The sequence below is a fragment of the Thunnus albacares genome, chromosome 11 (genome assembly GCF_914725855.1).
Source record: "Thunnus albacares chromosome 11, fThuAlb1.1, whole genome shotgun sequence".
NCBI classification, from domain to species: Eukaryota; Metazoa; Chordata; class Actinopteri; order Scombriformes; family Scombridae; genus Thunnus; species Thunnus albacares.
This window is the reverse complement of record NC_058116.1, coordinates 13,847,132-13,865,957: the sequence shown is the minus strand read 5'-3', so window position 1 is coordinate 13,865,957 and position 18,826 is coordinate 13,847,132. Positions and strand designations below refer to the sequence as shown.

The following is an 18,826-nucleotide window of genomic DNA, read 5'->3' as shown; positions in this document are numbered from 1 at the left end:
AACTTCCTGAAGGGCAGCAATGCTTCTACAAAGTTCTGTACTGTTTGCAGCCAGTTTTACAACATAAGGAAACAAAGACAAAAAAGACAATACACGGACAAAGCCAAACACAAGTTTTGACACACGCACTTACAAATATGCTAAAACTAACCTTTCTGTCCAGAACTACACGCTAATATCTACATGAAACAAGAAAGTAAACCCACTGACCAATAGCCATCTCTCTTTATAATATGCCCTAAACCTGTGTTCACAGTCAGGATATGAAGTAGCTTACTTCAGCCAATTCAACATGTATGCAGGCAGACAGGGACCTCTGCTGACAGAAAAGAGACAGAGCACTTAATAAAACTGAGCTCCTGGTAAAATTCAATTTACAAACAGCTTCCTGTTCTGATATATGCAAAGCACATTAAATCACAAATCAAGATAAGCAAGAACTACTTTAAAACAAACAAACAAGAAGACAATGAAGTGATATGCATGGTCAATAAAACAATCCCCCTTTCTTCTGTACAATTAAAAAACATCTGCTTTGGATTTTCTCATTAAAAACTCAAACTCAGTCACATGTAAATTACATGCAAACATTTATAGTGACACATGGTCTTTGGTCTGTCTCTTGGCTCTTTAGATGTGCTGGCAAGTGCAATGTGTCATGTCTCCCCCTCCTGGTTTTGAAGAAAAATGAGAAAAGAATAATAAAGGCAGACTCTCATCTCTGTGGTCTTTGAGGGAGAATTAATTTACAGTAGGCACCAAGCCAATTCTAAATTTGTCTATGTGCTAATATCATATAGCAACAGGGTGTATACATAGGGTGTAATGTTAAATAAGGAACATCTGTTTCAGTGCAAAGTATAATTTTACAGCTGGATTTGTAAAATCCCAGCAGCGTGATGCACCTTATAACTATTATTAATTAAGCAATCCTTATGTTTTTCAGTTGTTCAAAATACATTCACATACAGTGAATCAGTTTTGAATGTTCATATTTGTTAACCAGAGGCCCAAAAGCCACCAAACTGCACAGAAATCCTGCTGTCCTGGCTTGGACACTCTCCTGGACAGACGAGGGTGCTATTGCTTTGACAATAACGGCTTGATCAGGGCCACATGAGTTGAGGCGCCAGCAGCCTATACATTTACCCCAGTTCAACACCCACACAGCTAACATAACAGCACCAATAGCTTGAATGTATACCATGGTGCTTGCATGACCCACATGCTTGAGATGTCAGTCATATAGAGTCAGGTTGCAGACTAGAAATGGGACAGACGGGGAAATGTGTGTTATCGAGCAGCACAGGAGTTAACCACAGGATTGCTGGATATGCCAAATGGCACAGGGCCCTATAATTATAGAAATAATAGTAGAAAACTGATTGTACACAATATCATGAATTATACTATACACAATCAATTACATTCTAGTTTAATGTGAAAACACTGGATAGAGCCTGACACTGTACAGATAACACACAACCAGCCACTGTTTTGTTAGAATACAACACATATTTCTTCCCTGGATTAACATTCTGTCTCCCTCCATAGCATATGTTGTAAACCCAAATTAACCCCGTATTTGTCATGGAAGAATTATGACTATTGTTACTCCTACGTAAATCACTGCAAAAGAACACTGCTTATGTAAGCCTGCCTACCGCTATACCTCTATTTACTAAAAGTTTGCTTTTGTGAAAACTTTTCCAAATGATTCAGTTAACTCAAAAAAATACATGCTGGTCCTCCTAAAATTGAATTTTTTGAAACTACCCAAAGGTAATATGGTTACGGTTAACAATGTAAAACTACTTGGAAAAGGATACAGGCAGGTCGTGGTCATGGCAAGGAAACAATATACTTAAGCTATGGTAAAGGCTTGACAACTAAAGACTTTGGTTGAGGTTAGAACACATCATTGTAATGGTTACTGTTCACAGAGGTTGTCTGAATATTCACTCTTTTATTAGCAGATATTACTTTCTACCTACACCGTTGCTCAGCACTGCATATTTTCAGTGATTGCTGCCTGCTTCCCAGCAACCAAACTTCCTTTGACCCCCCGGCCTCCTGTATTAGCATTTAGAAATAGCTGCATGTGGATTTAAGAATATGAGTTCGGGTTCATCGTTATTGTTGTGCTCTGCTCGGGGGAGATTTAAAAGCTCAAAGTTATATCACATTAATATGTCCAGACTGGATTTCTTTTGACCCTTCTATAAACCCCATAATAAACAAAATGAAATATAACCATAGTTAAGCGAGCTGAAAGATTTCTCCTGTCGTGAATGTCTGGCAAAATAATCACAGGCCTGAATTGTTGAGCTCAACTACAGTGTTTAACTGCTGACTTCCTCCTCATCTGAGTGCAATTTCATCGCAGTTTTCAAATCATCGCTCTGAGCCATCTTTTTTGTGAGCGTGGCACTGGACATTTAAAGTTTAAATAAAACTGAGAAATGACCTCCTTGGAGCAGTATTTCAACAACAAACGTAGACTAAACTGAAGCTCCCACAGAAACATCACCTGTCCATCTCTGAGGGCACAGAGGAGCGGAGCAGAGGAGCAGGACCAGATGTTGAAGCTGACTTTGAAAGCGTGAAAACTCATTAAACATTTTTATGGCTGAACTTGGAATTAGCATCTGTGAGAGCGCAGAGCTTTATGTGCTACCTGTGTGCAAGACATCAAAGCAGGCTGCAGCTGCTAATGACAGGCCTATGCATGTCTGAGTTCCACAATTAGCTGATACAGCTAATTATACAGAAAAAAAAAATACGGGACGGGCAGGACATCAAGCAATGAATGCATGTAAAGCTTATGTTATCCCAGAAAAGACAGAAAATAGGATCAATAGGATGACATTTATACAACAGTAAGATTTTCCCCTCTGGTGACTCACAGGAAGAGTTTCATGTGGTCCTATATAGGGTTTCAGAGAAGAGAGGAGCACCCCTAAACATAATCCCCACCCCCCTTACAAACCCACCCCTACCTCCAAAAGTCACAACCTATCTCTCACAGTGCAGTGTCATTTCACAGTGTCAACCCACCTCTGGAAGTTCAGACAGGAAGAAGAGGAAGCAAATTATGCGACACAGAGTATCGCTGCTGCACTGAAGAGAGGGAGAGAAAGAGAGAGATTTTTCCCCTGGAGGAGATTTTGAGTTTGTGTTCTGGAAATACATGAAATCCGGCGTGCCTTGTGTAAAGGCTCAACTGTGAGACCTGTTCCTGTGCCTAAGCCTTTTAATGAGCATAGGCTCCCAGGAGCAATAGTCGGAAACTCACAGCAACCAAAGTCAGCCCCGTGGGAAAACAAGTCGGCTCCGGCTGCTCACAATCACAGACATGCAGCCATTCACCTTGGTCAGTGCTCTTTTTCTCCTGCTCCACGTCTCCTCCAGTAGTGCAGAGCCCCATAGGTAAGTCAATAAACTTAAGCAACAGAGTGTTTGATGTTTCTACCCTGAGACCTGCAGCAGGTGTAACTTTACCTGGATATTTGCTCAGTAAAGAATCGAAAAGACATCTAGTTACAATGTCAGATAAAGTTCTGTGTTGTACAAAGTTACTATTTCACTGCAATGAGTTTGAAATGTGCTGGTACTGATAACACACCAAAAATGTTACCTGTGGTATAGGATGATATACAATTAGGGCCACTGACTGTGGCCAAAAAAAGGAATTACTACCATTTTAACTGCCAGTTCCCCCACATGATGTCACTTAATGAGTAGCATGAACCCCCTATTTTGCACTAAAATAAGTGCTTTAAATCTTTACAGGAATAACTGTTGTTTTGATGGTATGTATACACTGCTCCGACTGCCAGACAACCAGAGAACCATGGGAGTTATGACAGTGTGTCAGTGATATGTGGCACAGCAGCTGTTAATAACTGAAGAGCACCTGTCACACTTAGGAGCCCCTCTCATGTGAGCTATTCTGGTTGATTTCTATCAAGTCTCAGATTCCTCCAGTCCCGCTGGAGCCAAGGCTGCTTTTAGGATGCTGCCATTGCTACACTCAAACATCTGGGATATTAGAGTTTTGCACTGAACTTGATGTCAAAGATGATGACAGCTGACATTAGCTGTAAAGTCAGATTTGGATGTGTGACTCTGATCTCCAGATAGTTACTTTTTTACTAAGTCAATGGCAAAAGGCACTTTCTCATCTTAATTTGATTTACAGGTTAAAAATATATGCATGTAATGTAATCTCTGTGTACTGTAGGTTATTTTGAATGTAATGCTGACATGCTGACCGCAACTGAGAATAACTTAACAGTATATTCTCATCTGATTCCAGAAATTGGATAAAGATAAAGTGAAAGAAAAGAGTATATAGGGTTGTGCATGAGGTATCGATGTGCAGCACAGGAAGTGTCTGATTAGTGTGTTTTTCTCCATCTGTAGCCAACATCCTGCCGGCCGGCTGTTGCTCCACAGGGAGTCCTACTTTTATCACTAAGGAAGGCCGTAAAGGGACACTTTATTTAGGTTGTTTAGGTTTTCACACCACTACCATTAGGACCATAATTAGAAATGGACGCCTGAAAACCTGCATTTGGGAGAACTTAGTTAGAATCTCTTTTTACATCCTAAATATACTTTAGATTTGTAATAACTTAAACATTACATCATTGTTTTGTGTGTTACATTGCGTTTGCATTTGCTATGTAATGTCCAACATGAGCTATAAATATTGCTAAGACAGTGAAATTACACATCTTACCCTCTACTCTCTTCCTCTACAAAGGCACTACCGACAAGTCCTTACTGGAAACCAACCAGGTGTGTGTCGCTATGGCAGGAGACTGGAGTGTTGCTATGGCTGGAAGAAAAACAGTAAAGGACAGTGTGAGGGTAAGAACTAGTCTAACTTGACTGACTCGTTTACAATCAATGAATGATGGTTTGGAAATATCAACCAGTTTTGAATGAGAAAAAAATATATAGAGAAGAAACTAAATGTGCTGCCACAATACACTGTGTCCTAACATTCTTTTCATGAAAAATATTTTCCTAACCCAGAAACGGTGGAGGGAATGACAGTCTAGATTGAAAAACCTTGCCTGCGTAATAGAAATATGTGGTTTGACTCTAATCCATCATTCTCCAACTAGCGACATTTCTGATGGTATTTTCTTCATGTTAAATGTTTTACCAGCTCAGTGTGAGCACGGCTGCAAGCATGGAGAGTGTGTTGGCCCCAACAAATGCAAGTGTTTCCCAGGATACACCGGAAAGACTTGTAATCAAGGTGGGTATTTGAGGGTCAGTGGTCTGGAAAACATGGGTCAAAGTGGCTACAGCTGATAATTCAATTTACTGACTAATTTAAAGTGTATTTTATTTCTAAACTTATTTCCTATGTTTCATTAAATTCTATTTAAATCAAAACTTACATTTTTAACACATGTTGCAGGTGAAAAAATTCAGAAAATTCTTTTTTTTTTCTAGATCTGAATGAATGTGGCCTGACACCTCGTCCCTGTGAACATCGCTGCATGAACACCCATGGCAGTTACAAGTGCTATTGTCTCAATGGATACATGTTAATGCCAGATGGATCTTGCGCCAGTGAGTCTCATTGAACTGCTGTCAGTGCATACCCAGAGAAGGAAACATAAAGGTTGTCAAAGTTGCAAAGTTTGCATATCTGTAATTGTGTGGTTTTTCTGTGTTGGTGTTCCTGCATGTAGATTCAAGGACATGCTCTCTTGCTCACTGTCAGTATGGTTGTGAAGAAGTACAGGGGGAGATTCGCTGCCTGTGCCCCTCCGCAGGGCTGCAACTGGGGCAAGATGGGAGGAATTGTGTAGGTGAGCAAACACACTCACACGATAACAGATGTAAGGAAAACCTATGTCAAATATGATGTACAATTAGAGACATGATGTACAATTACAGGCAGGCCTAAGCAAGAGTGAAAAAACAGATTGGGCAATAACTTTCCTTAAGGTATACAGAAGGAAAAGGAGTTGACTTTGGCTTGAAAGTTCATGCATAGTGGAAAACTCTATAAAGATTCTATTATTCGGCTTTTGCATGTCTGGCTTGTAAATCAGATGGATGCAATTAGGTTATAGTTCTTCCCACAAAACCGCATGAGCTGTGACAGAGCCAATCTGACATACTGATAACACAGGGGGAGTAATAAAAATGTTACAGAGGGGTACATTTCAGAATTTCCATGGATCCAACACAGAAGTCAAAAAGAGAAGCCCAGAAAAAGTACACTTCGAGTCTGACAATGTACCTAAGTACGTTTTTCACAAATATAGATCTCACATAAAGTATAAAGTTGTTCCTAATAAGTCAAGTTACAGACTTGAACCAATTCAGCCTCAGCTGAAGGCAGAGTAGCAACTACTGCAAGAGTCTGCAGTAGGTATGACAGGCAACTAACTGACAGGCCCAGACTTTAAGACAATACAATACACAACATAACAATAAAACATTTGTGAAATTTGTGAAGTAAAATAATGTAATGATAGGATTGAAGGAAGGTAAACGATTATTACTTCTTTAGAAATACTTCTACAGAACCTCCTGACTAGAGTCTTGCATGTGTTGTATCAGCTCCCAGATGTACGTCGCTTTGGATAAAAGCGTCTGCTAAATGAAATTGTAAATTGTAATTGTAAGAAATAGGCAGACAACTATGAATATTTGGCACTGTATCAAGTTCAAAAGCATTATTGGAGGATGACTAGTGTCTATAAATTGAAAAAAAAAAATGTCCTGAAAAACCTTGTACACATCACCACCTGTGTTATATATAGGTTCCACTGCATCCGCAACAATATCAGTAACTCAGTGGAAGCACTGCTTCCAGGAATCAGATGGTTGTTTTTACTCCATCAGGACAATGATGAGAATTAGCAAAGAAGCAAAAAATGCCAAAAAAGCAAAAGTAGGGGACTGTGCCTTATGTGACATATTTTGTTTAAAGGTTCAACATGTTCATGTTTTGAAGGTGCAAATATGAAATCCTCTGTTTTGTTTCCTTGCAGATATTGATGAATGTGTAACTGGGAAGAACCTCTGCCCATACAACAGACAATGTGTGAACACCTTTGGCAGCTACTACTGCAAGTGCCAGGATGGCTATGATCTGAAATACATTAACGGCAAATATGACTGTGTAGGTAAGGTACACAAGTATATTAAGGTGAAACACCTGCGATCAACTATGCTCCTCAAGGTACAAATAGGCTTCTTCCAATTCCAGACCTGGATGAGTGTGCAGCCGGCACCAGCAAGTGCAGCCACCATGCTGTCTGTCTGAACACTCAAGGATCCTACAAGTGCAGGTGCAAGTCTGGCTTCAGAGGCAATGGCTTTGAATGTTCTGGTGAGATCCGAGATCTGCTACACAGAATTATGAAACCATTAATTTCAGGGATGCCTTTTGATATGTGCTAAAACTTGTCAAATAAAGCCATTCACAATAGATAAAACACACTCATAATGTTTTAGACAACATAGGCCTTTCCCAGTCAGTCCAATAGGTCAGCAGCAGTTTAGCAGCCATATATTTCATTTTGATTCTTAAAACATCAGCAAAAATCAGTCCTGCCAAGGCCGGTTTCCTGCTGTCTTTACAGATGTACAGCAAGAGAGAGCTACAGATAGAAAACACACCTGTGTAAATACTGTATGTCACTATATGGTAGTAAGCCATCTGAAGGAAGAAAAAAAGTTGTGTTTTACTCTTTGAACCAGGCCCAGAAAATTAACAAGTGATGCCTCATGTAGCCAAATAATATAAAAAGTGTATAGGCCAGGGCTCTCAGTGTAAATGAAGATCCTTTATTTTTTGTAGTCAAGCCGTTTTATCAGAGGTCGTTGGACGGAGACAAAGGCAGTGCAGATGATTTCCTCAATGGTGAGACTGTGGAATCCAAGACTCTGCTTCCGCTGTTCACTCCCTGCTCTGCAACCCCATTCATCCCCTCCTCTTGACTACTTTTATGAACTCCCCCTCCCCCCCAACTCTCTCTCGCTCATGGCTGGAAATGTTGTACGTCCACAGCACACACAGCTTGATGTTAGGCCTGGAATCCTCAGCATGACTCGTTAAATGCAGTATTTATGTGGCAAAATGCTTGTGCATTTCAGAAACTGATGCAAGTGATGCGTAATGAATCTTTCTGTGATGCTTCTTGTGCATGTCGTAGGATGTTCCTGTCTGTTGTCTTGTGTCTTTGGTCATACTGCTCTAGTGGAAAAGTAAAGTACTTTATCCATGAACTGATAATGAACTGCAGGAAAATGTTTTATTTAACAACAGCAGCTGCCAAATACATGACAACAAACGCGTCTGAATCCATGGTAAAATACTGAAGTTCCCACTAGTGATTGCGGTTCCACATGTCTAATCCAGTTCCTCTTCCTGTCTGCAGTCATCCCAGACTCCCAAGTGAGGCCCGGGATTCTGGAAGGTATACTTGACACTGAGGACATCAAAAACCTTATCCCTGAACCAGTCGTGACACCGCCTCCTAAGGTCCGCCAGCAGCCTTTTGACTATGATGGAGAGGTCTACATTGGCAGCCCCACCGAGGAAAGACAAGAGGAGAGAGCTCCTGAGGAAGAGGAGGAGGAGGAGGAGGAAGAGGAAGACAACCAGCTCAATCCAAGGGGGGATGTTTTCAGTAAGTGCAAGTCTGTTTCTGACATTCTGGGTGGTCCTCAATGTATTAGCCAGACTTAACAAACTCGGTATGTTTCTACAGATTTGTTCTACTGTCTACACAGCATCTGAATACAATTATCGATTTTTTGCTTTTAGGGGGGGGGGGGTTTGGTCAAAATTTAGTCTAATAAGTATAAAATAGCAGGTCAGGTCTAAGCTCTTGACCTGAGAAGAAATTGGCTTGTTGCTTCATGTTTCCTGTTGACCTCAGGCTTCTTGGAGGGTTTGATGCTACTAACAAAGGTGAAAGACACATTTCCGACACATTTGTTGTGCTTAAATAAATACATCTTTTTAGTGAACAGCATGCTAAGACAGATTCAATCTGATCAGCCAGAGATGTCCCAGTCCGGTTGATTATTTCCATAAAGAATCACAAGTATTATTAGTGTTATGATGTCATGACTTTAACATTTTAAAATAAAATCACTGACCCTTGATCTTGACAGCTCTACGCTACAGAAAACTGACACATTTTTCAAAATTCTTTCATAATATTAAACCATTGAATAAAATCCACAATATATAAAGGAAACAATAATAAAGATCTTATGAAGGCCCCAGCAATGTAAAAGACAGCAATTATAGACATGATGGCATCTTGCAAATGTCATTCATGTCTCTGTTGTGTGTGTATATGGACTTTATGGCACGAAATTCAGGCATTTCCCTGAATTTGGGCAGCATGGTTCATGCAGTAGGATGCCTCTCTCACTTAGAAACCCAAAAAATGAGACTGCCTTTCACCACTAATCTTGATCTTTAGGGAAACACCCGAGTCTGTGTAAGAACTCGGATAGCAAGAGAAGACAGGCCCACGAGACATCCATCACCTCCAGGGAGGAATTTTACTCTGTCGGCATGTGAGAGCCCTGGGATACAGCTCTGCTTCCCATCTCCTGGGAGGGAGGGTGAAGAAGGGAGGGAGGTTACAAAGCCTCCAAGCCTTTTATTATGTTTTCCCCAAAACAGCTGTTGTGCAAACAGACTTGACTCCTAGTACGAAAGTCTGTCATCAGCACTCGAGCCCCCTCTAACTCTAGCCCACTCTGGCTGTGCAGGTTCAATAACCCCCAGCTGTCACTCGTCTGACTGTCTAAAGCTGCCTGCCATGGCAGTGGGTTGATGCAAGAGCTTTAAAATGCTCGGGGGGCTGTATCCTAAAGATGTAGTTCTATCTGAAGGAATGAGTGACAGCTGGGCAGGTCTACACCTGTTGGTTAAAAGCCCCTTTCTGGCTTTTGTTTCATTGGGGAAAATCTCTTTGCCAAATTATTTTGGAATGTCTTTTTTTTTTTTTTTATAAGATCGCATATTTTACAAGGAATTCATAGAAAAAAAATCTGTCAATTTTTATTTATTTAAAAGTGTAATCTTGACAGTTGTGTCTGCTTTTATAATTTATTGATCCTTTACTGAGCCTTTTTAAGGGTATTTAGCTGGAAATGAATGTATTCACATGTGTTTTTTCCTTTAATCTCTACACGCAGTATCAGAGGACTTTGAATCAGTGTTTGGCCCAACCACTGAAGTAAAAGTAATCCAAATAACACCAGTCCAGGAAGGTAAACAAATGTCAGTTTATGTTCCATTCTTATATAATGACTGCTCTGCTGCATATGACTAATTTGCTAATGCGCTCCGGTCACTTCACCCTCTAGAGTTTATTCTGGATTGCAACTTTGATCAAGGAGCATGTGAGTGGGTCCAAGACAAGACTGATGACATGGACTGGAGTGTAGCCTATCATGACAATGGTAACAACATGATGAATATCCTGCAAGATCACATATTAGTTAAGATGCTTTCAGATACAATTACTTATGAGTGCTACAAACATATTCAGGTGCTGAGTACTACATGGCCATGAGTGGGCTCCTAGGGGAGCGAGAGGATGTGGCCAAGCTGAAGTTGCTTCTCAGTGACCGGGCTCAGCAGGGCAGCTTCTGCCTCACATTTGACTACCGTGTGGTGGGCCACAACGTGGGGGCTCTCAGGGTGCTGCTGGATAACAATGCTTACCCTGTATGGGAGCAGAGCCATAGCAAAGACCAGGGCTGGCAGACGGAGCTCCTCACTGTGGCCTGGAAAGAGGTGGCCCCAGAATCTGTGAGTCATTTACTCGTTAAAATGTTAAATTCATTTGGTTTGCAGTATATTTGAAAGACAACCCCTGTAAAGTTCACACACCTCAGTAACCTACAACCTAAAGGTGCCATAATAGCTTTCAATGTCTTGCAGATTATCTTCGAAGCTCAGCGTGGGGGAGGTGTTGGAGGAGAGATCGGGCTGGACAATGTTGTGCTGACCTCAGGGCCCTGTCAAGAGGATGACGGTCCAGTCTTTTAAGAAACTCCACCCCGGATCAACAATTTAAAAATCTGCCCTAACTGACACATGTCAAGGATTCCTGTTTCCTGTCCGTATTATGGTCTCTTGTGGAGTTTCTCATTGTTCTCTGATGGCTTAGCCTCAGGACATCCACATAAAGATACAGACACACAACCTAAAGGGAAGATTATGTACAAACAGTGCATGCATGTTTAAGTTATCACCATGCTGCTACATCCTGCTATATTCTCCATCCTGTCTTTCGACACAGATAACTCAGATCTCAGGAATAGAAATGCTCACCTTTGTCTGTTAGATATGTTTAACAGTATTGTGCTTATTGTGCTTAGTCCTTTGTTGTGCATTGCTGAAGTTAACTGAAAATTATCTTTGACATGTAATGTGAATTCTTAGGTGAATTATATCTGAAATGCAATCTTAGATGAATAACTTTTTGAAGTCTGATTAGTTGAAATGATAAAAAGTATCAGTGCTGTAAATTTTGCTTTCATATTATACTGTACTATTACATTAAATCTGTTTTTTTTTTCTAAATCAGTGTATCATTCCTTTTTTCTACACATATTGTATGACTACATCTGGATGCTAATGCTTGATCATGTCACCCACAACAGATTGTGGCGGTATCATAAGCTAGTATTACAATGTGATAGACAAAATCTAAGGTAATATGACAAATTGTTGGTGGTAATTTTAGGAAAGTCAATCTGCTGACTGAAGAAATGCCGCCACAAATGAACCATACATTTATAGATACCAGGGTTAGCATTTTCCAAATAGAATAATTTTATGTCAATTTACACTCAACTTGAATTTTTGAAAAATATGCTTTCATGATAACATTTTTGGTGAAAAGAAACTTGTGTGCGTCTCTAAATTTACTCAAGTACAATGTAGTACTTGGGCCTTGCTTAAATGTTTCAATTTTATTCTACTTCGTATCTACTCTACTAACTACATTTTAGAGGGAAACACTGTAGTCTTTTTTTTTACTTCACTACATTTATAACTTTAGAATGCTGCTTAGATGTCACTGCGTCAGTAAAAATAGCTAAAACAACAGTAAACTAATCCACTTTGCAGAAAGAGCATATTCATAGCCTACAAATATAGCATTTAGTAAATACTGTTGTACATTCACAAAGCTAAAAAAGGAGGATACATGACTTTGGAGCGTTTTTACATTATGATATTGCTATGTGGTGTCAAATTACTTACCATACCAGTATATCAGTGCCTATGATCAGTGCACATTTGGTTACATGTAACAAATAGGAAGTTAACTGGGAACTGCAGCCAATGTTTTGTTCTTTTTTTTTTTTTTACTTTATTTACACAATGGAACTTAAATTTACTATTTTTTATTTATTTATTTTTACTATTTAGAGTTTGTGCAGTATTTTAGTGTCCAGGTAGGATTTTAACTAGGGCATGAAGACAGTAAGGTTGGGTTTCTGTTTTGCAAATTTGCTGGCGTGTATGTGGAATTTTGCAAATAAAGAAATAAGATTAATAACATACATTTTCTTGAAAGGCATTTCATCAACAAAAAACAAACAAACAAACAAATAGAATACATTCAGTTTTGAGTTTGAGTTGAGTATCTAATTTTCTGTTTTAAAAAAATATTAAGCTCATACCCAAAAGATGAGTTGTCATTTCATTTGTGTGGTGACAGAAGGTACACAGAGGGTCAACATTTATCCTATATTTTACAATATCTGAATTAACTGGATAACACCTGTGCAATATTTTCAGACACCCCTCGCACCTTATATCTAATAATCATGTTTTTTTCCAGTCTATACCAATATACAGATTATTCTAAAAATTTACAGAAGCAGGTTTACTTATTGTGCCCCTCTGGATTATTTCCTTTGTACAGTTTTTATGCTCAAAAGAGGATCTGAATTCCCTGTGTAACCAAAGTTTTCCCCAGAAGTCGAGTGGATTTTTAACTGTCACAAAGTGAGCTGCTATCACACGGCAGCTAAACGAGGCCCTCTGGTGGTGACGAAGCTCGTTGGTTGTTTCTGTCACGTGATCACGGGCTGTCCGTGTAGCCACCGTTAGCTTGTTAACAGCATTAGCGCCGAGCCTTGGAGTAGTTACGTTACACCAGGAAATGGTGCGTTATTTCCAGCCACGCCAAGGCTAGGAGCTGTCAAACATATGCAGTAACACCATTTCACTTATTTCGTGATTTATCTCTTGTTGTCTTGGCAGCTTCCTGGCACAAAATACAAGGTACGTGACTAGCAATTTAGCTGTAAAGTGAACCTAGTATATTGCAGGAACCAAACTCCAGCTGTGTTCGCTTGTTTTCCTATTTTTAGCTAGCCGATAGACCCGTAGCTGCTCGTTGTGTGCTTGCATGTTTCAGTTATGCGTTTTACAACATGTGTATTTCATACTTTTATAGAGTCCTAGACTGGTAGAAGTGTATTGGACGTTTATTAGCAGATACCGTCAGTGCTTTTATGTTGCGGGGTTTTCCAGCTGTACCTGCTGTCCTGGGCCATCTGTTATCAGGAAACTGATTGCTTGTCACTGTGTTTACAGCTGGGTGAGCGTTGGCTACATGGCTGTTTACACCAGCATTAAACAGATGGGCATGTGACCAAAGACCAGGGTCTACAGCACATGATCTGGACAAGTGGAAGAGGCCAAAATCAATTAGGGGTGAGCCAAAAAGGCAAATCATGTGTTTGTGCCAAAATAAAATGGGTATAACAGCTTTATTCTAAAATGAACTCATGTTATTGTGCAGTAAATAACAAAGTAACTTTAACACATTGCGTCTCTCCAACAGATCATTCATCATAAAGTGGTCGAACAGACGTAAACAGCCATGACAACAAAAACATCCCTGCTGAAAGTCATCCTGCTGGGTGATGGCGGTGTAGGAAAGAGCTCGATCATGAATCGTTACGTCACTAACAAGTTTGATGCACACCTTTTCCACACTATCGGTGTGGAGTTCCTCAACAAGGACCTGGAGGTAGATGGCCACCAGGTTACCCTACAGATCTGGGACACTGCTGGACAGGAGCGCTTCCGCAGCCTGAGGACTCCTTTCTATCGTGGCTCTGACTGCTGCCTGCTCACCTTCAGCGTAGATGACAACCAGAGTTTCCTCAACTTGGGAAATTGGAAGAAGGAGTTCATCTACTACGCAGATGTCAAGGAGCCAGAGAAGTTCCCATTCGTGGTCTTGGGCAACAAACTGGACGTGCCAGAGAGGCAGGTGTCTACGGAGGAGGCTCAGCGATGGTGCCAGGAGAGCGGCGACTTTCCGTATTATGAGACCAGTGCCAAGGATGCCACTAATGTAGCAGTGGCTTTTGAGGAGGCAGTACGTAGAGTTTTGGCAATGGATGAGAGAACGGACCACCTCATCCCCACGGACACAGTCAAGCTCCACAGAAAGCCTCGCTCTGCTGCCACTTGCTGTTCATAACATGCAGTGGTTATCATTAACATGATTTTGCTGTCATTGCCTGTTATGTGATGAGGCTGTAGGTGTACAATGCTGTAGTAACATCTTATTTAAACAGAATATGCTAATGGATTTATGATTTGCTGTACCGTTGAAGTTTTGAATGCTAATAGGGGCTTCTGTTCAAGGAGAGAGAGGAAACACTAAATTCATCCCAGTCTTATTACAAATAAACATGAAAGCACTGAATCTTTCACTCAGCTCTGCGACAGTTCAAAGGTCAGGCTGTTAGTTTAGCAGAAAAACAAACTACATTTTGTGTTTGCCCAAGACTACTTGTGGGGAAACTAAAATATGTGATGGCAGAACAGAAGCCATATGTTTAAAAGGTTTCACTTCCTCTCAAACTGTCAAAGGGTCCATTTTGTCATTAAGGTTATTCATAATGGGGCACTGTGTACCTTGGGAGTGCAATTATCATAGGGTTTCTAAACTTCACTTCCAAATGTGATCATGCCGATGAAGTGATGACCTACATACAGACGGGTGACAAATTAAAGGAAAAACCTTTGCATTTTTCTGGCATGGTTTGGGTCCACTTGTCCCCTCAGAGGGAAGGGTCACTGCAAATCAATACAAAGTTGTTCTGAGTGATCACCTTTATCCTATGATGAAACCATTCTATCCTGATGGGAGTGGTCTCTTCCAGGATGACAATGGCCCAAGTCACAGGGCACGAGGGGTCACTGAATGGTTTGTTGAGTATGAAAATGATGTGAATCATATGCTATGGCCTTCAGTCACCAGATATCAACCCAGTTGAACACCTGTGGGAGATTTCGAACTGGCATGATAGACAGCACTCTCCACCACCATCATCAAAACACCAAATGAGGGAATATCTTTTGGAAGACTGGTGTTCATCCCTCCAGTCGAGTTCAGAGACTTGTAGAATTGATGCCAAGGCACAGTGAAGCTGTTCTGGCAGCACATGGTGGCCCAACACTTTACTAAGACACTCAATGTTGGTTTTTCTTTTAATTTGTCACCTGTCTGTATGGTCAGAAAATAATTGCATAATTGAAATAATTTACACATCCCAATAACCTTATTTCTGTTAATTATAAAGTAGCTAAGGCACTACTTTGTGTAACTAACAAATTGAGGCTTGTCGTGATTATTGCATCTTTAGGTCTTGTTTGTGCACATTTCTGCAAAATGAATAGATAATGGCTGTGCTGGAAGCACTGAGGGGACAAGATCCCCAGTAGATGATAAATATTAAAGCAAAGTTAACATGCATGGCGTATGGTGTATTTAAGTTTCTGGAAACTTTTGTATTTTGTAAACTGTTTCTACCTTATAAATCACTGAATCAACCTATAAGAGGAATATTTCCTTGAGGAGTTTTAAAGTGTAAAAAAAAGTATTGGCTTTTGTTAGGTTTATTGCTTTAAATAATTTTGATGATAAATGATTTTGATTTTGATCTTTAAAACACTCTATAAACATTTTTTTATACTTACAGTTGAAATTCTTTCTCCACAGCTTAGTGTTTAAAATCGTGAACCATTCATTTACATTAACTGTTTCTCCTTGAGATTTTATTTATATTCAAAGCTGTATTACTGGTATGCCAAATGACAAATAAACCCCCTGAGAAATGTCCTTTAAAGTATGTTCTGTAGCCTCAAAATACATAAAAGAGTTTATTACCACAAGGTCTCAACTGAATTTTGTTGTGATTTCTATTCATTGTAATGATACAATGCATAAACTGGTAGAGCCTTAGATAACACAAAGTACTCAACTACATGAAGGAATGAGACTGTGGGTAACAATCTGCATGTTTTTTTTCATGGTTGGTCAAGCACTCTTGGGATATGTTCAAGGTTTTATGCCTCACTGAACATACAGTAACCACACCCACACCTTAGAAACTACATCAGACAAGAAAATGCTTTATAGAAAATCCACATCTGTGTTGAACACATTTTACATTTGTGAAACAGAAAAAGACGACAAACTTAAAAGACATCAAACAAGTGTTAGTGTATATGTATGTACAACAAATAGACAAGATGCATTCAAATCCTTATGCATGTGAAGTTATTAACTCAGGAGGTGTTTCTTTCCAAGGAACTGGACTTTCCTCTCAAAAGCTGTTGAGCGAATTGGTGCATTGATTTCATAGAATGGATTCATTGCGAACTGAAAGATAGAATAAATATTAAATTCAAACACTGAAGGATGAAAAAAGACCATGTGTTACCTCATTTTGACCAAATAGAAGATAACTTACCTTGATGTATAAATCATATACATCATTAAAAAAGTTCTTGATTCCATCTTCTTGTCGTACATCATGCAGCATGATGAATCTTATATGTATGGCAAATAATTAAAGAAAATAAAGCCATGACATTAAATTCCTTAAAGGACAGGTTCACATTTTTTCAAGTCTGTCTTAAAACAACAGTCAGGTGCCCATATGAACACTGAAACAGGTTTTGCTTATACATATGACCACTTGACATGAATGGTGCCAATTAGCATCATTAATAGACATTTGTATTTTTTGCAACAGTGTTTTCTGATATGAGTTTTCTGTGAGCAATTAATGTACTATCAGGAAATAAAAGGGAATAATCACATCAAGTAGGGAAAAAAGGATATGTCCTGCGGTGACAAAGGCAGAAACAAACCACTCGTTGAACTTGTCCACAGTTTTTAAGTACATATTGTTGGACAACCACATGTTTTCATCCACCAAATCCAGGGCTGCATGTGCAATGAACTGGTTCAGGTGACGGTGGTCATCCTGTGATCAGTGAAACAAAACTTATCAAACAAGATAAATGAACAGGCAGTATCATTTCCTATAAAAGACTGTTAAGACATCACACCACTTACAGTGAAGGCAGTTTAGTGTGGTGCACATGCCTCATAGACTGTGTCCTCACAGTTATGCTGTAGGCTATGGCTACTCCAGTGAATAGCACCACTAATCATTTTTTCCTCCACCACCCAAAAATTGAAAACCTTTCCTCTTATAGGTTAATAATAAGGTAGAATCAGTTGTTGTTTTTTGATAGAGCTTGTTCAAAATGCCACAGCTAGGATTTAAACTAGTACCAAACATAGAGACCATATTACCCCAATCATAGCACATCTGCACTGGTTATCAGTTAGATTTAGAATTGATTTTAATATTTTATTGATTATTCTGAAAGCAAGGCCAGGTCTAGACTCTAGCTATATTGCTGACCTGTTAACATAGCCGAAGATCCTCAGACAACACCCTCTTAGCTGTTCCAAAGTCCAGGATCAAGTATAAAGGTGACTGTGCTTTCTCTATTAAAGGCACCTAGACTGTGGATGACCTTACATAGGCAGACTTGTATGTGAATCACTCCTTATGCACTAAGTGATTCTTATGCACTGCTGTTAGGGAGTTTGGGCCAGTTTGGGGCATTTGTGTTTCTGTGGAGTTCCATCTGTTTTTAATTGTTCATTTGTTTGTTTGTTTGTTTTTGGACCTGCTTATCTCTTGTATGACCTTTTATTCCTATTTTTATAAACACTATTATTGTTTTATCTTTATTTTTCTATTATTCAGCTCTATTATTTGTTTAATTGTGGTAATTTTACATTACTGTCTCCTTGGGTATGTATGTAAAGCATTTTGTAAACATTGTTTTAAGAAAGGTGCTATATAAATGAAGTTTAATATTATTATTAATATTATTGGACAACACAAGATGTGCTGGATTGAATGCTGGTGTGATTAATAAAGACACCTCTTACCTTTGATTCAGGCTTGCCAGATGGCAGGAACTCCATCTCAAACACAGGATTGTCATGATGACCGACCATGACAAAATAAAAACTTCCAGACATTATTTTCGCTCCTTCTTGGCCAACCAAATCGCCCTGAAATCAGCTGAAACCAAACACGTCAGACATTTCATCAGTGTCAATAACATCCAAACGATTGTAAAAAACCCTTCAGCTAGCAAGCTAACGTTAGCCGCAGCACTCTACAGACGCTTGACACCGTTGAAGTCTTTAAGTGGTTGTTGCGAGACTACAGCAAACATAACACGGCGCGAAAATGTGTAAGAATACCATGTAAGCACAAGAAAGACAGCTTATTAATTTAATACAACTGACTTTTGTTTACCTTTTAGTCTTGCTTCCTGGAGAGCGGTGAGCGCAGTCGCAAAAAGATGACGACACGTTCAAGTAGCCAAATATATATTTTTATTTTTTCTGTTTAGCTATAATTTTTTTGAAGAAGCTTCACAGACATCACAGTAGAA

At 39.6% G+C, this 18,826-nt stretch overlaps 3 protein-coding genes across 5 annotated transcripts; 2 read left to right on the top strand and 1 right to left on the bottom strand.

Moving 5' to 3' along the window:
• The first annotated feature begins 3,009 nt into the window (after positions 1-3,009).
• Positions 3,010-11,599, top strand: egfl6 (EGF-like-domain, multiple 6). 3 transcript variants are annotated; one of them, XM_044366057.1, is made up of 13 exons: positions 3,010-3,429; positions 4,769-4,875; positions 5,180-5,272; positions 5,473-5,592; positions 5,715-5,834; positions 7,029-7,163; positions 7,247-7,369; positions 7,841-7,903; positions 8,421-8,672; positions 10,204-10,278; positions 10,375-10,470; positions 10,560-10,822; positions 10,955-11,599. In XM_044366057.1, the coding sequence occupies exons 1-13, from the start codon at positions 3,356-3,358 to the stop codon at positions 11,060-11,062; spliced, it is 1,629 nt and encodes a 542-aa protein (XP_044221992.1). In that variant the 5' UTR covers positions 3,010-3,355; the 3' UTR covers positions 11,063-11,599. The 3 variants fall into 3 exon arrangements, with proteins under 3 accessions (XP_044221992.1, XP_044221993.1, XP_044221994.1); XM_044366058.1 differs by lacking the exon at positions 7,841-7,903; XM_044366059.1 differs by lacking the exons at positions 7,247-7,369; positions 7,841-7,903.
• A 1,489-nt stretch (positions 11,600-13,088) lies between these two features.
• On the top strand, positions 13,089-14,753 carry rab9a (RAB9A, member RAS oncogene family). Its single transcript, XM_044366716.1, has 3 exons — positions 13,089-13,312; positions 13,628-13,747; positions 13,878-14,753. The coding sequence occupies exon 3, from the start codon at positions 13,917-13,919 to the stop codon at positions 14,523-14,525; it is 609 nt and encodes a 202-aa protein (XP_044222651.1). The 5' UTR covers positions 13,089-13,312; positions 13,628-13,747; positions 13,878-13,916; the 3' UTR covers positions 14,526-14,753.
• Positions 14,754-16,445: 1,692 nt separating this feature from the next.
• trappc2 (trafficking protein particle complex subunit 2) lies at positions 16,446-18,795 on the bottom strand. The gene is made up of 5 exons (XM_044365032.1): positions 18,688-18,795; positions 18,312-18,447; positions 17,181-17,325; positions 16,807-16,892; positions 16,446-16,715 (listed from the first exon to the last, which is right to left on the bottom strand). Exons 2-5 carry the CDS (start codon positions 18,402-18,404, stop codon positions 16,617-16,619), a joined length of 423 nt encoding a protein of 140 aa, XP_044220967.1. The 5' UTR covers positions 18,405-18,447; positions 18,688-18,795; the 3' UTR covers positions 16,446-16,616.
• Between the last annotated feature and the right edge of the window lie 31 nt (positions 18,796-18,826).